This window comes from Rattus norvegicus, chromosome 11 (genome assembly GCF_021556685.1).
Source record: "Rattus norvegicus strain SHRSP/BbbUtx chromosome 11, alternate assembly SHRSP_T2T, whole genome shotgun sequence".
Classification (NCBI taxonomy): domain Eukaryota; kingdom Metazoa; phylum Chordata; class Mammalia; order Rodentia; family Muridae; genus Rattus; species Rattus norvegicus.
The window spans coordinates 98,431,680-98,445,902 of record NC_141544.1 but is presented as its reverse complement, the minus strand read 5'-3'; the positions used below and the strand labels follow the sequence as shown (position 1 = coordinate 98,445,902).

Sequence of the window (14,223 nt, the reverse complement as noted above, 5' to 3'; positions counted from 1 at the left end):
CTCTTCCTACAAGTTCCATCTCTTTGTTTCATGTATTTTCTTAATTTTTGTTTTGTTTTTGGTCTTACAGACCTGGAACTCTATGTAGACTATTTTAGCCTTGAGAGCTGGCTGTGTCTGCTTCCTGAGTGCTGGGATTAAAGCACACCCTGGCTCTTCATGTATTTTGATGCACTGTTGAATGCATACACATTAATGTATTGACCTTATTGTTTTTACTTAATAATTACTTCCAGTCCCAATAATTTCCAGTACTCTGAGGTTTACCCTGTCTGAAATTAAAGTTAGGGCAGCATTCTCTCAGTAGTTTTAGCACTGTGACTGCTTTGTTCTCCCCTTTATTTTTTTTTTATTAGAAAGGTAGTTTGTTTTGTTTTTTTTTTTTTAAATGAAAACTCACACCTTGAAGTGACTTGGAATATAACTAGCCAGGCCTGGTAGTTCATGCTCATAGTCTGCACTTGAAAGGCAGACATTAACATCACCCTGAGAGAGAGCAACCTGATCCACATTAGCTAGGCAGGGCTATAGGGAAACTTGGTCCTGGAAAGCAAGCTTGTGGGCACACCCAGTTACCTCACTACCGTTTGCCTGTGAGCACACCCAGTTACTTCACTACTGTTTCTTTAACCTGCTCATAAGGTGTAAGTATTGAATACATGACTGTTATTGTCATTTCTTTAAAAACTATTAAATCACCAGTAGCTTATTTGTCACTTTAGACTTTCACGGATGACATTTTTCCTACAGACCTACATTTATGACATGTTCCTTCCATCTCAGCATTCTCTAGTAGCATTTGCAAGTGGGTTTCCTCTGTTTCCTGGCCAGCTCTGAAGCTGTCCTGGAGGACTGAGCTTGGAAAAGCCCAGTGTCATGGAGCAAGGTATTGCAAATCCACTACACGAGAAAGCAGAGTAACCAAGATTGGCTCTACCTGCCAGGTGGGGTGCCCCCAGCAAAGGCCCTCCAGCTCTCCGGGTGACCTGAGGGCAGAGTCACAGATCTCTGGGTCCACACTGCTGTGTGTCAGTGGTGCCCCCTCTCGGGTTTTTCCTTGTCTTCCCTGCTGCCTCCAAACCCAAAGGTTCTCGAATATGACTCATTCTCTGTCTGGCTCTTTCTTCACATCTTCCTTTCGAAAACCTTTTCTAAATGAATTAATAGCTAATATGTATCCCGAGCCTATGTGTGAGAGATTTCTAGCTATTAGACAGAGTAAATAAAGGCTTTCAGCAGTTCTTGAGTGAGTATAGGAAATGAAGCAGGCTTTTCTTTCAATGCTCATGTAAAATAATGCTTTGGATACCAACCATTCAGTGGTATACTTCCCAGCTGTCTCTCAAATCTGCCTTACAATTATATGAGATGATTTCCAAGGTTTATGAACTCAGATGAAAAAAATCATCTCCTGCCTGACTCTCTAATTTAAAGAAAATTGCTTAATCCCATATAACCATGAGGACTCGTAACACCCTCAGATACCCTGATTAAAAAAGAACTTTGATTAGTAGCAGCCTACTTTTTATTGACTAATTTACAAAAGGAAGGTTGGGATATACCCAAGTGCTTGCCTAGCATGCCCAAGGCTCTAGGTTCAATGCTCAGTACTGCAAGGGAGATTATAGAAATAGACTGGCTACAGATGACCAGCATGCAAGGCACCAGCTAGTGTTTAGGGATATTGCCTAGTCTCTCCCTCTGGACCTGTAGTTCCTTAGCTAAGGAGCTGTTGGTGGCTAACAGCAACTAGGAGAGGAGAGGAGAGCCCAGTGTTTAAGGGTACAGCCCCTGGTGAATTACCCAGCCTCTAGTGAAAAGTCACGCACCCAGGGGTAATGTACAGCACACGCTACGTAGTGCAGGGATGACACAAACTTGATTGGGTAGGGAAGGATGGGTGGGTCTTTGAGGAGTGGAGCATAAGCATGATAAAAATGCATGGTGCAGATTTTTCAAGTAACCAATAAGAAATGACAAAAAAAGAGAGTTGTTACAATTTTTCAACCAATTTACCCACTTTTGATTATATTTATAAAGATAGTGTTGTTAGTTGAAGCAGATTTTTCAAAATTAAAACCTATCCTTGTTTTTAAAAGTCATTCAAGTTAGCATCGCATGAATGTATTTTAGTAAACCATGCCTTCTAGTTCTCATAATTCTGCTGCACTGTCTGTATATCTTGTTTCCTAATGCTTGTTCTAGTGTAGAAAGACATTATGCTTCAAAAATGAGAATAGGGTTAGGGAATATGCCTGTGAAGTAAAATGTTTACCACATGCTAGGCTTGGTCACCAGTACACAAATGAAAAGCAGGAGACAGGGATGTAGGAGAAAAGAGGAAAAGGGGCTGGAAGGCTGAGAATCCTCCTATGCCGTTGGAAACTCAGTCACTTCTTACTTTTTCTTTTACTATTGAATGGACTGTAATTCAACAACGATGGCTGAAAGTAGACATGTTCATTCAGATGGCAGTTGCGTGTTCCACATCAGGAAAACCATTTTCATCTCCCCTGAATACTGCCTTCCTTCCATGTGCCGTCAGCCTACAGACTAATCATGCCCAGGTCCCTGAGCCAGCTTCTGTGGTGTGCTCTGCAGAGGCTATTCCAACTGCAGTGCAGACTTTATCCTCTGACGCTTGTTCATCTGTCTCACCTGCTTTCCCTCGGCTGAACTGATGATGTGAGAGGACAGACTGTACCAGTTTTGTCTCTTAGACCCCTATGTCCCATACTATCACACACAAATGTTTATTGATTGAATGGCCCATAAATGTTTTGTCAACAAATGTATGGTGGGGGGGGAGGGGAGGGATGTGCCTATGAATGTGGCTGTGGGCACTTTTCAACCTGTACCCAAGTTCCCCAAAATAACAATTCTCAGAATAAATATTTCATGAAGAAATACCTAGGCCAGAAGCTTTCACTTATTCTCTGACTAGCTCATAACTTAATTACCCTTCTACTCTACTCTACTCTATCCTGTCACATAGTCACCATTCCTCCGGTTCATGCAACTGTCTTGCTCAGAATTCAGGCAAATTCCCTATCTCCCACCACCACCACCCCACAACACATGAGAGCACATTCACCTTACTCTATCCCAGACTTCCAGTCGCTCTTCCAGATCTTCCACTTTCTAATCCTGACTCCTCTCATTGACTGTAGGTTTTTATTGACGGATGATGCTTCCGTACAGTTATGAGAGAGTCTGTGTTTTGTGGGGTGGGTACTGATATACACTCTTGCTCACACACTGGGGCCACACGAAGACATCATCTGTCCTGTTCTGTTATTATCCACGTTGCTCACTTGAGACAGGGTGCTTACTGAACCTGAAGCCAAGAAGCTCAAGTGACCCTCCTGTCTCTGTCACTGCAGGTCGTGTGCATCCATGCTTGCCCCTTTTTATGAGTGCTAGAAACTTGCTCTTACTTCCCCATGTTTGCACAATGAGTACTTTTACCCTCCAAGCCATATCCCCAGCCCTGTACTACTTGTACTCATTTATTTAGTTAGGTTTCTTGAGACAAGGTTTCTCTGTGTAGCCCTGGCTATCCTGGAACTCACCCTGTAGACCAGGATGGTGGCTTTGAACTCAAAAACTCAAAGATCTGCCTGTCTCTGCCTCCCAAGTGCTGGGATTAAACCTGTGTGCCACCATGCCCAGCTATATATTCTTAATCCCAAGTAAACCAGAAAATTCATATTTAATAAAAGGAATTAACTAACAGTTTATCTATTTATAAGAAGTACCGCAAAGACAGGCAGTTTCAGGAGACCATGATACTGGTCAGTGATGAATTTTGCCTTTCTTCTTACTGGGCTTAGGTACCGTGGTTGATATAGATGAGAGCACTGCTTTCTCATGGCCTGTGTGTGACCGGTGTGGCAATGGGAGATTGGAACAGAAGCCAGAAGATGGGTAAGGATGCCTGAAATGCCTGGGGCCCACAGGACATGGCAGTAACCCAGCCCCAGGGCCCCACAGTCTTCTACCCTATGACTGCACTACTGGGCAGCAGCATAGGGGCTGCAGTGCTGCTTTGTGAGTTTCGTAATGGAGAACCCAGTCATTGTAGCTCTGGTCTTTAAAATGTAGAACTGAGATGTGTCCTTAGAGCCTTCATTACTAGAAGGAAAAAACACGAACAGGTTAGACAAGCTGCGTGGCATGCCCTAGGGGTTTCCCAGATTTCCCGGGGACAGAGCAGCTGCATGGCATGACTTTCCCAGGGCACAGTGAGCACATTTCAGTAGACACCCCTCTCTGCCCTTTTATCTTACCCCCCTGGGCTAAGGTCAAGGCTAAACATTTGTCTTAGTTATAGCTTCTTTGTTGCTGTATGAGCCACAGGGACCAAAAGCAAGTTGGGGATTTACTTGGCTTACACATTATACTCCATCTTTGAAGGAAGTCAGGACAGGAACTCAAGCAGGACATGAATGTGGAGGCAGGAGCTGACGCAGAGGCCGTGGGTGGGTGCTGCTTACTGGCTTGTCCCCATGGTTTGCTCAGCCTGCCTTCTTATGGAGCCTAGGGCCACCAGCCCAGGGACAGCAACGTTGTCGGGACTTGGCGCCTTCTCATCCATCACTAGTTAGGAAAATGCCTTACTGCCCACAGCTGGCTCTTAGGAGACATTTTTCTGGATTGAGGCTCTAACCTTCCAGATGACTCTAGTTTGTGTCAGGTTGTCCTGAAACTCTCCGGCACAGTGTTGGTACCATTTGTGTGTCTGGAGTGACTCTGCCTCCCAGTGCACTTTATCATATGACAGGCCAGAATGTGCCATCATCGCTTGCTCGCTCCTTAGACTGGGGAGACGGCCGTGAAGAGCAGGGACTGGGGAGACGGCCGTGAAGAGCAGGGACTAGAGAGACGGCCGTGAAGAGCAGGGACTAGAGAGACGGCCGTGAAGAGCAGGGACTGGGGAGATGGCCGTGAAGAGCAGGCTGCTCTTTCAGAGAACCCACATGGCAGCTCACAGCTGTCTATGATTTTAGTCCCAAGGGATCCAGTGCCCTTTTCTGGTTTCTTCAAGCACCAGGAGTGTACATAATGGAGAGAATACATACAGGCAAAACATCATATCCATAAAAATAAGTTTTTTAAAAGAAGCAAAGAGCAAATATCTTCCTGACGCTTAGGGTTATTGACCTTATGAGTACACGAGTTATTTCTGGACTATGTCAAAGAAGCAAGGGAACATGGGTGTATGTGACAGCAGTGTGGGAGTGAGGACGCCAGGGCTGATGAGCAAGCCTGACCTGCCAGCGGGATCAGCAGGATGGGAAACTCACTCCCCTGACCTCCTGGAAGGTCTGGCCTTCACTTCCTGGAAGGCTACCTTCCCCCATATTCCTCGTGAATAATGCCTCTTTGTGTACCCAAGGCCCCCTCAGCAGCTTCCAACTGCTAAGTCATCAGAAGAGTCCCAGTTCCTGGCTGTTTTTGACTGGTTCCAACAGGAGTTCTGACAGCAAAATTTCTCACTGAATGTTTAGAGAAATCTCTTTGCTGTAGAACTCTTCTGATACGTATCTCCCTGGTTGCTTATATCCTTGTGCACTTTCTCACAACAGAGGCTCCTTCTCCTGTGGGGACTGTTCCCAACTGGTCCTGTCACCTCTTCAAAAGAGACAGCTGCATGTCTTTCTGGACTGCCCCACAAGACCTGAGAGTACTGTGAAGGTCAAGGTAGGAGCTCATGTTCGATTGCATGTGTTCACTCTGTGGACAGCAAGGATGGGGCTGGAGCTGGGCTACCCATGTGTTCCTTTGTTCACCTTGTGGCAAAGTGTGCATGCCAGTTAGGAGATGCGGAAAGAGCGCCTCAGTTCTTTGGAGAAGAGGGAGTCACCTATTCTGTCTAGATAGAGTCCTGATTAATTGAAGGCTCTGAGACTTGCCTATAGAGGAGGCAGACAGCTTAGAGTTAGTGTTCGTCCTCAGATAGGAATACCTCAGGTGAGTACTTGTCACTTGGTAGAATGCCACTGATCCCTTCTTCCCTGTTACTGCAGCTGTTGGAGAGCAGTATTTCTTTACTTCTGATGTCCGCTGCTTTCAAGGATGGGGTAAGTTCAGGGCCAGCCTGAGTGTGCCCTTTGCTCTTGAATCTGTGTGAGGTCGTCCCTGAAGGAAGATCCCTTTGCTGTACATGTTCATTTTCAACAGATCCTATTGTAACACCACAAGGATTTATGTGTTAACACATACCCACCTTGCCACTGCCACTCACCCATGTAATGCAGGGGCAGAGACGTTCCTGTCTGGAAGTGAGAGATGCTGGAAATCTTCCTTCTTGGCTTTTGTTATAGTCACACAGCCTGGAGACCAGAGTCCTTCTTCATGACTTCCCAGTCACAAAACAAAATTGCTAAAGACATGCTTTTTTATTACATTTATTGATTTGTGTATTTATTAATGAGTGTGTGTGTGTGTGTGTGTGTGTGTGTGTGTGTGTGTGTGTGTGATGACCAGCACCTTTACCTGCCAAGCCATCTCGCTGGCCCTGTGCCACACTTTTTAATTTTTACTGATAGAGCTGGATTCTGAATGACTGGATTATCATTGTTATTATTTCTCAGAGCTTTGTTGCCTGCCTTGAGAATTACTATAGCAAGACTTAGTAAACCGTGGCATGTGTCTCCAAGAAGAGAATTTTGAAAGTTGGTCCTCAGAGCAGGACTCCAGCCAGTCCTCTGAAATGGCACTTACCTTGTAAAAGCCACTTAAGGGCACCGCAGGGGCTGGGAATATAGCTCACTTGGTGGGGCACCTAACCACCATGCACAGGCTCAGACCAGAAGTTCAAGATGACTCTTAACTACGTAGCAGGTCTGAAGCCAGCCCTTGGCTATGTGAGACTCTGTCTATAAATAAGTGCACTGTATGTAGCTCATGGGATTGATAACCCAGAACTAAGGCCAAGGCTGTCAGGGTTTAGATGAAATTGGAAACTGCTTAAATACGCTCTGAGGGTTATTGGTCTGAGCTGTGGTTCTCAGCCCTGACCTCACAGGGTGCCACAGCTTCTGTCCCCCTGGTATAAAGCACACCAGCTTTAAAGCCCTTTGGTGGCCTTGACCTCTGACCTGGAACTTTTACCTGAGCTGTGGCTAACACTGTCAATGTTTCTGAATAAAAGAGTCATGCTTTGACACCAAGTTAGAGGACACAGAAGCTGATATTTTTCTTATTGTATAAGTCTTTAGTCACCATGGCCTAAGAATCAAGCCCATTGCATTGCTGACACATGGTCCTCAGTGCCTCTGCCTTCATAAGGGACTCACCACAAAGGTGTCCCACCAAGGTAGCTTTTATCTCTGCAGAAAGGAACAGTTAGTAGTTGGTGTCACCCCAGATAGGAAAGCATGAGACAGGGACTTGAAGAACTTACAGTGTTTAAAGGCAGGTAGGGAACAGTGTCTGTTGGCTGATATAAGATGAGAGAATGAAGACACTGGACCAGAACTAGTGAACTGGAGCTTTCCAGTCTGATGTAGATGCTCAGATGGATGCTTTAAAATGGTGGGTTGGGATTTTCGAAGAACACATCCTCTGTGGAGACAGTTGGGGGAAAGCACGGAAAACCTTGCTTGGATGAATAACTAGATGAGCCCAGCCTCCTATGTAAGCAGACTTAAGACTCACAACCATCAATAGCCACACATGTGCATAGAGGCTGATGTCTGCCCTCTGACTCAGTAGCCACCACAGCACTGATGGGGCCCTCTGTAAGAAAATGTCTTTGGGGACCCAGACACCAGGAACATTGGCAGAATCCTCCCTCCTTTCATTCCTGTTGGCTGAGGTATCTTGTTTCTGCAACACACTTCTTAACCAGAAGAAAATGCTCTGGTAGCTGAAAACCTGCTGGTCAAGCTTTTAAAAGGCATGTGGTCATGTATGTATTCCTGTATGTGGAAGTGCAGGTGTACATGCACCTGTATATGAGTCTCCTTGGACACTGGCTGTACTGTGCGTGCGTGTGTGTGTGTGTGTGTGTGTGTGTGTGCATGAACATGTATGTGTGTCATGTACTTCTACATGAGGAATCCACTTGGACACTGGCTATACATACAAATACATTTTACCTGTGTATGTACTTGTACGTACATGTGCACAGATAGTAAGTAAAATAACAAAGAGAGATCATAGCTCTTGGAGTCACCTCTGTAGGTGCTCTAGTTTCATAGTCCACATCCACAAAGGAGCTATCCATGCTTGGAGCACATTTTAGCAAGCTGCCCTCAGCTCTGCTCACAGGGACCACTAGCAAGACCTTTACCTCTGACCTGGGGAGGAGCCTAACAGAAGATGGCAAAGGCCTATGTGCAGACACAGCTGCAAGTCATCCACTCTGGATTCTGTGGGTCTTCTGGTGAGAATGCACAGCCACAACGTCCAGAGAATCAAATTAGGGGTCTCCGTAAAAACCATATTCCGTTCCCTGGAGCAAATGTACTGTTTCTGGTTAAGATACACGGATGTCACTGTGAATGTGAAAGCAATGGGATTAACTGTTCTTCTTGTTGTTCATTAGTGGTTACATTTTAGTAGTGGAGGATTGAAATCTGTTTCTTCAACTTTCAGAAAAGGCACACATATATTGTATCTAAAAAAAAATTGACATGGGATAACTCAGCAAAATTGTCATTACAAGTAATGGCATGCAGAAAAACTTGGGTTCCATCCCATCACTCAGTTTTTCTCAAAAAGACATGAAATTAAATAAATAATTAAAATCGGAAACATACATTTTTCATATATGTAGATACCTATTCATATGGACAGTACATGATTTGCTGGTGTCCGTGTTTTAAATTCATTCTGTTGATTTCCCCAAAGCACATATGACTTATAAAACACGAGTCGAAGGCTCACTCATGGGGAATAGAGCTAAACCTAACGACTTACACAGAAAGGATTTTTCACTGACCTTTATGAAATCCAAATTGCATGCTTTTGAGCGGTGCGTGGTGTTTACACCTGAGAGGTAAGGCAGGAGAATCAGGAAGCCAAGCTTGTCTTCAGCTACGTAACAATCTCTAGGTTAGCCTGAGCTACATCCCATGGGACCTTGACTCGAGAAAACAAAAAAATCCATACTTTTATAGGAGAAGAACATGGGAATGCTGGGGTTGTCGCTTTCACACTTACACAGGCATTGGTTAAGGAAAACAGTAAGAGGCACTGACGGAGCTCTCAGCTTCCCTCCCTTGCCATCCTTCTGCCAAGTAATGGTGACCGGATCCTGGTGCTCTCCCCAGACCTCCCTGTCAGGCAGACTGTGAGCTTGCCATTCATACAGCAAACCTACAGAGAAGCACCTGCCAAGTGTCCAGTCTTCCTCTCTGGACCAGCACTTCTAATTTTTCCGAGCAGGCTATTGAACCACACTGTAGACCTTGTTCGTTGGCAAAGTATTAAGTAAGCTACATTGGGAAATTGAGTCAGCATATGTCATTCTTACATGCCAAACTGATCCTGATGATTACTCTACAAAACAAAGCATCCAGCACGCTCCACACAGATGTTCTCCATACAGTCCCTTCTGGGTTTCATTGGAATGGTCCATCTCTGCTCCACTGGGCATCAGCTGGTACCCTCAAGGCAGGGCTGCAGCCACTGAAGCCTCTCCAGCCAGGGCTGTTGGCCCAACTTCCTCACAGGACTGACTGGGCTGGCCACCTTTCCTAACTGAGCGTAAGGCATCTATCTCTATGTCCCTTCCGCTGCACTGTATCCCAGCCATAAGTTTGAGAACAGAATCAGTATGTCTGGCTCAGACATACTCATCAAACTATGGGCACAGGTACAATGCCCTTAGGACCCAAAGCTGTGTTAGCTACATTCTCTGCCCTCTCCAGCTTCCATCTTCTTGGCCGAAAGTGGCCTGAGTTCCTTGTCGCTGCCTTGTCCAAAGGCCAGGCTAGGGTGCCATCACACTCCTCTGCACTGGCCATCACCTTCCCCAGTCTCCTCCTCAAGCTTGCACTTTTATTTTTAGCCCTGCCCTCACTGAATATACTCGGCAGTTAGATCCATGAAAGCCAAGCCAGGGCACAGTGACACCAGGGACTGACCAGTACCTGTGTCTGTCTAGAGATGAAATTCTCCCAAGATTAACTATGTGGATAAAACCTCCAGTCACATCACCACAGCACAAAAAGAAATGTTTACCCCAATGTAACTCAAGAAGAAATAGAATCCAATTGAAGAGGGAAGTTTGGGGCAAGCACCAGGAAATCCTTTGACCAGAAGTGTTGCTAGATTGGGGAAGTGTCCCCAACGGAAGTGGGAGACATATGCAAGCCAAAGGCCCATCCCCCATGGAAGAACAGCACTTCCTCTGCATATTGTCTTCCAAATCCTGTCCTAGGCCAGTTTATCCTGGCAGCCACTAAAAACAACAAGACTCAACTGTCATAATAAAGTGGTTCATTCATTTGCTATATAATAAAGGGGATTTTTATAATCCACACCCCCAGCCTTCCCACTGGATGGAAGGCTGGAGCTTATGGAAGGAAGGGCCTTTGTCCTGGCTGTGGCTTTGTTGTTGGGAACAGACTGTCCAGGAATCCAGGACTGTTTATGTTAACCAGAATGCTTCTATCACTGCAGAATTATGAAGTAGAGAACATCCTTGGGAAGGAGATGGGACCGTTACTCTGCTTTGTCCAGTCCGTCACTACACAGCAGACCAGCTGCATCACTCTGGAAGAGATTGAGCTTCTGAGTACAGCGGGAGCCACTGCTGCTCCGCCTCCTCCTCCCTGACATCTGCGCCCTTGGCAGTGAGGCCAGGGACTTGATCTGGGGAATCCGAATCGGGTTAACTCTGTAGTGTTTTTATAGTTTTAAGTTTAGTGCGTTTCTTTTCTTTCCTTTTTTTTTTTTTCTGGTAAAGAGGATATTTTGTAAATTAAAATTCAAAATACCTCTGTTCGATCTTTTTTTCTACTTTACCTTCCTACAAATTTGAGGACATTTCTTTGAGTGTTTCTCCTGTCTTCTTTGTCTTCATTTTGTGCTGCTTAGGCATTGTTATTGATCTATTAGGAAATGTGCTTTGTTGTAGTTTAAACTGTTTACAATTAGCAATATGTATGTGGTTTTCTTTGCAGTATTTAATATTCTCTTAAGACTATTCTGTAAAGCTTCAACCAATATCTCATGTTGAGATATTACTGTTCTGTTAACAATAAATAAATGTCCAACACTTTGTGGTTTTAGTGGTCTAGGAACTGCCAGAGGTGGCACTGTCACCTGTCCACTGTAGGTGAGCTGGGTGTGACGATAGCTGTATAAAACACATTTCTGTACCTTACTCCACTACACACCTGTCAGAGACCCTGAAGAACTGCAGAGGGCAAAGATCACAGACTCACAGCAATCCACAAGCCTGCTTTAGGCAGGGATTTGAATTACAAAGCAAAGCAACTACATATTTGGACCTTGGAGGTTTTGTGTTTTCTTCTGTACTGCAACAGGCTGTGCAGACCAGGGAAGGGTTTGGAACACCCAGTATTCTTAAGGAAAAAGGCATAAACTTTGGGAGGTAGGGGTGGGGATTGAGCCTGCTAACATTACAATTACTGGCACTTGGAGCTGCCCTCTTTGTATACTATGATATTAATTTGTCCTGGTGCACATTTTAAAATCTACATGTCCCTAGGTTGAGGAAAGTAAAAGCAAGGAGGGATCAAGTTTCGGAGTCTCAGCTCTCTTCCACCCTCTCACCCTTCAGCAACCACCTAAAAGTTAGGCCAGCCGTTCTCTGGCCCAGGTCAGCATAGCATACTCTGGGATAACACCTTCCACCTACGCGGAGTAGTCATGCCCTCCCATGTTCCTTCCGCACGGAGTATACAGCAAAAGGAAACTCGTCCATCTCCTTACCCCATGTGGGCAACGCACCTGGTCCTGTGGCTCCCAGGTGCTTGCTTTTCCCTGGTGAGGTCCCAATATGTTGTGTGCGGGAGAGACTGAATATAGGAAGCTGCAGCAATTTAAATGCTTCTTTATTCTTACAAATACTGTAAAAATGAATATAAAAAGCATGCGCAGTCTCTTCCTCTTATCTACAAAAGTCTGTCGGAAAAGTCTTTTCTACAATGTACCTTAGCTGCAATGGTAATAAGACGTAGAAAACGCTACCATTATAAAAAAATAATTTAAGGGGGATTCATATAGCTTCTCTCGCAGTCCAGTGCCCAAGAAACTGTAGCAATTCGGGCGGCGTCTGCTCCCCGCCGTCGGGGTCTGAGGTATCGGTCGTTCGGAGTCTCTAAGGCCCACACCGCGCGTTACCGGCAGTCGGTGCCGGTGGGCGGCAGGAAAGGCGGGCTGGGCAGCTCTTTGAAGAACTGCCGGAGGCTGGCCAGGTCCCGGGTGAGCTGCTCCACACGCTGATGCAGCTTCTCGTTCTCGGCCGACAGCTCCACCAGCTTCTGCTGCATCTCCTGGTTGCGGCGCTTGGCCTTGTCCCGGCTCTTGCGCACAGCGATGTTGTTGCGCTCGCGTCGCTGCCGGTACTCAGGGCTGCCCCGGTCCGGACCCCTCTTGCCGGCGCCCTTCTCTCGGACGGGGCCAGGCGCAAGGCTCGGTCCAGGGCTGCCTCGAGGAGGCTCGGGCGAAGTGGGTGGTGTGGGCTGTGCCGCGGCCGCCAAGCTCACCACTGTCTGCGCGCACACTGCCACTTGCGCCGGCAGCAGGGAGCCCGGCGCGTCGCCGTCGCCCCAGTCGGGTTCGCGCTTCAGCGGGCCCCTGGCGATTGACCCCACACCCGGGGGTCGCGTAGGGCCGCCCTGCAGCAGCTCCAGGCTGCCCGCGCCGGCCGCTTTGTGATTGCTGTTGAAGAGGTCGGCGAAGATCTCGTCGTGGCACAACTCTAGGGTGGGCACGGCAGCCATGGAATCAATGTAGGCGCTGAAGTCGATGGCGCTCTCGTCGTCATACATGGCAGGGGTCGTGGAGCCCGGCTCCCCCAGATCCCCAGGCTCCGGCCCTCGTCCTGGCTTGCCCACCCTGCCTGGCTCGTAGAAGGCCGCGGGCTCTGTGGGCCAGGGTGCGCCGCGTGCTGGGCTGTCTAGGCTGAAAAGAGCGGCGCTCATGGCGGCGTCGGCTGGGCCTGGCGTCCAAGTTGGGCTGTCACCTCGCCGGGACGGACCGCCGCCTTTTCTAGCCCCAGCTGACGCGCACGCCCCGCCCCGGCCCCAGAGGGTCGGGGACCCGAGCAGGGAGGGACCGGGGTGCTGCTGGGAACGACCCGCCCTCTGCCCGCACTCTTGGCCTTCCCTCCTTCCTGTTTGTGCGGTTTGGACCTACTTAGCGGTCTGAGCCTGGAGCGAAATGAAAATCTGGATTTGGCCCCGACGCGCGCTAAGCGGGACGCCTTCAGTCATCGCAAAAGCGGAACTGGGACAGGGCTGGGCAGCCCGAGTCCATGGCTTCTGTCTTGGCGCCTCCGCCTCGGGGCCAGAAGGAGTGAACCGTGGTTCGTGGACCTGGGCCTCAGTCCCCGCCGGTCAAGAACGAGCACTGCCAGCGTGAGTCTCCGGAAATTCGAACCCGCTCCAGCCACATTTCTCGGGGTGCTGAGGCCCAGCTGCCATCGAGGTTAGGTTCAGCAACACAGCCCGATGGACAGACAGATCGACGGGGCTCTCCGCTGACCACAAAGTCGACGGAAGAGAGACCGCCACCCTAACCGCGCGGTGCGTTTCTCCGCACCTGACAGCGGTCTTGGGTGCTCCGGTAACTCTTCAGGTTATTAAAGCTGTGCCACCTGGTGGTAGCATAGCATCTTGCTGTTTCTTTTCCTTGCTAAGTATACCCAAAAGAGATGCTATTTAAAGTAAATGTGGCTGGCTGAGAGAAAACTGAGATTTACATCAATACTCATAAAGGGGTATTAAGTTGCCAGCTCTTCAAATTTCTTGAAAAGATGAAGAGAAATTTCAACTCCAGCTACTCAGACCTGAGACTGGATGGGTAGTTGAATCCCAAGAGTTCAAGTGCCTGACGGCCTGTCTCAAACATGCAAAAGTCAAGAAAATAATCTGTCCAAAATCAGATGTGTCCCTCATATTCCTCCAACTCTTTCCGATTCACCAGGTGTTTTGACCAACATCGGCTGATTTACAGAGCAGCCTAGGTCCTGACTTCAATTCCCGAGGAAAATCCTAATGATGGGCTGTGGAATATCTA

General features: G+C 47.4%; 2 protein-coding genes across 15 annotated transcripts in view; one reads left to right on the top strand and one right to left on the bottom strand.

Annotated features, from left to right (window-relative positions):
- The window catches only part of Spidr (scaffold protein involved in DNA repair), a 236,145-nt gene extending 224,912 nt beyond the window's left edge, over window positions 1-11,233 (top strand). For 13 of the 14 annotated variants that reach the window (XR_015632854.1, XR_015632855.1, XM_087576797.1 and 10 more), the window contains 4 exon segments: window positions 3,834-3,927; window positions 5,589-5,703; window positions 6,030-6,083; window positions 10,636-11,233. Coding sequence is in view for 12 of the 14 variants with exons in the window: in XM_087576797.1 (XP_087432923.1) it covers window positions 3,834-3,927; window positions 5,589-5,703; window positions 6,030-6,083; window positions 10,636-10,791 (419 nt within the window). In the remaining 2 variants the exon portion in view is untranslated. 14 annotated transcript variants of the gene reach the window in all.
- Window positions 11,234-12,020: 787 nt separating this feature from the next.
- On the bottom strand, window positions 12,021-13,159 carry Cebpd (CCAAT/enhancer binding protein delta). Its single transcript, NM_013154.2, has one exon. It carries the CDS (start codon window positions 13,125-13,127, stop codon window positions 12,321-12,323), a length of 807 nt encoding a protein of 268 aa, NP_037286.1. The 5' UTR covers window positions 13,128-13,159; the 3' UTR covers window positions 12,021-12,320.
- Between the last annotated feature and the right edge of the window lie 1,064 nt (window positions 13,160-14,223).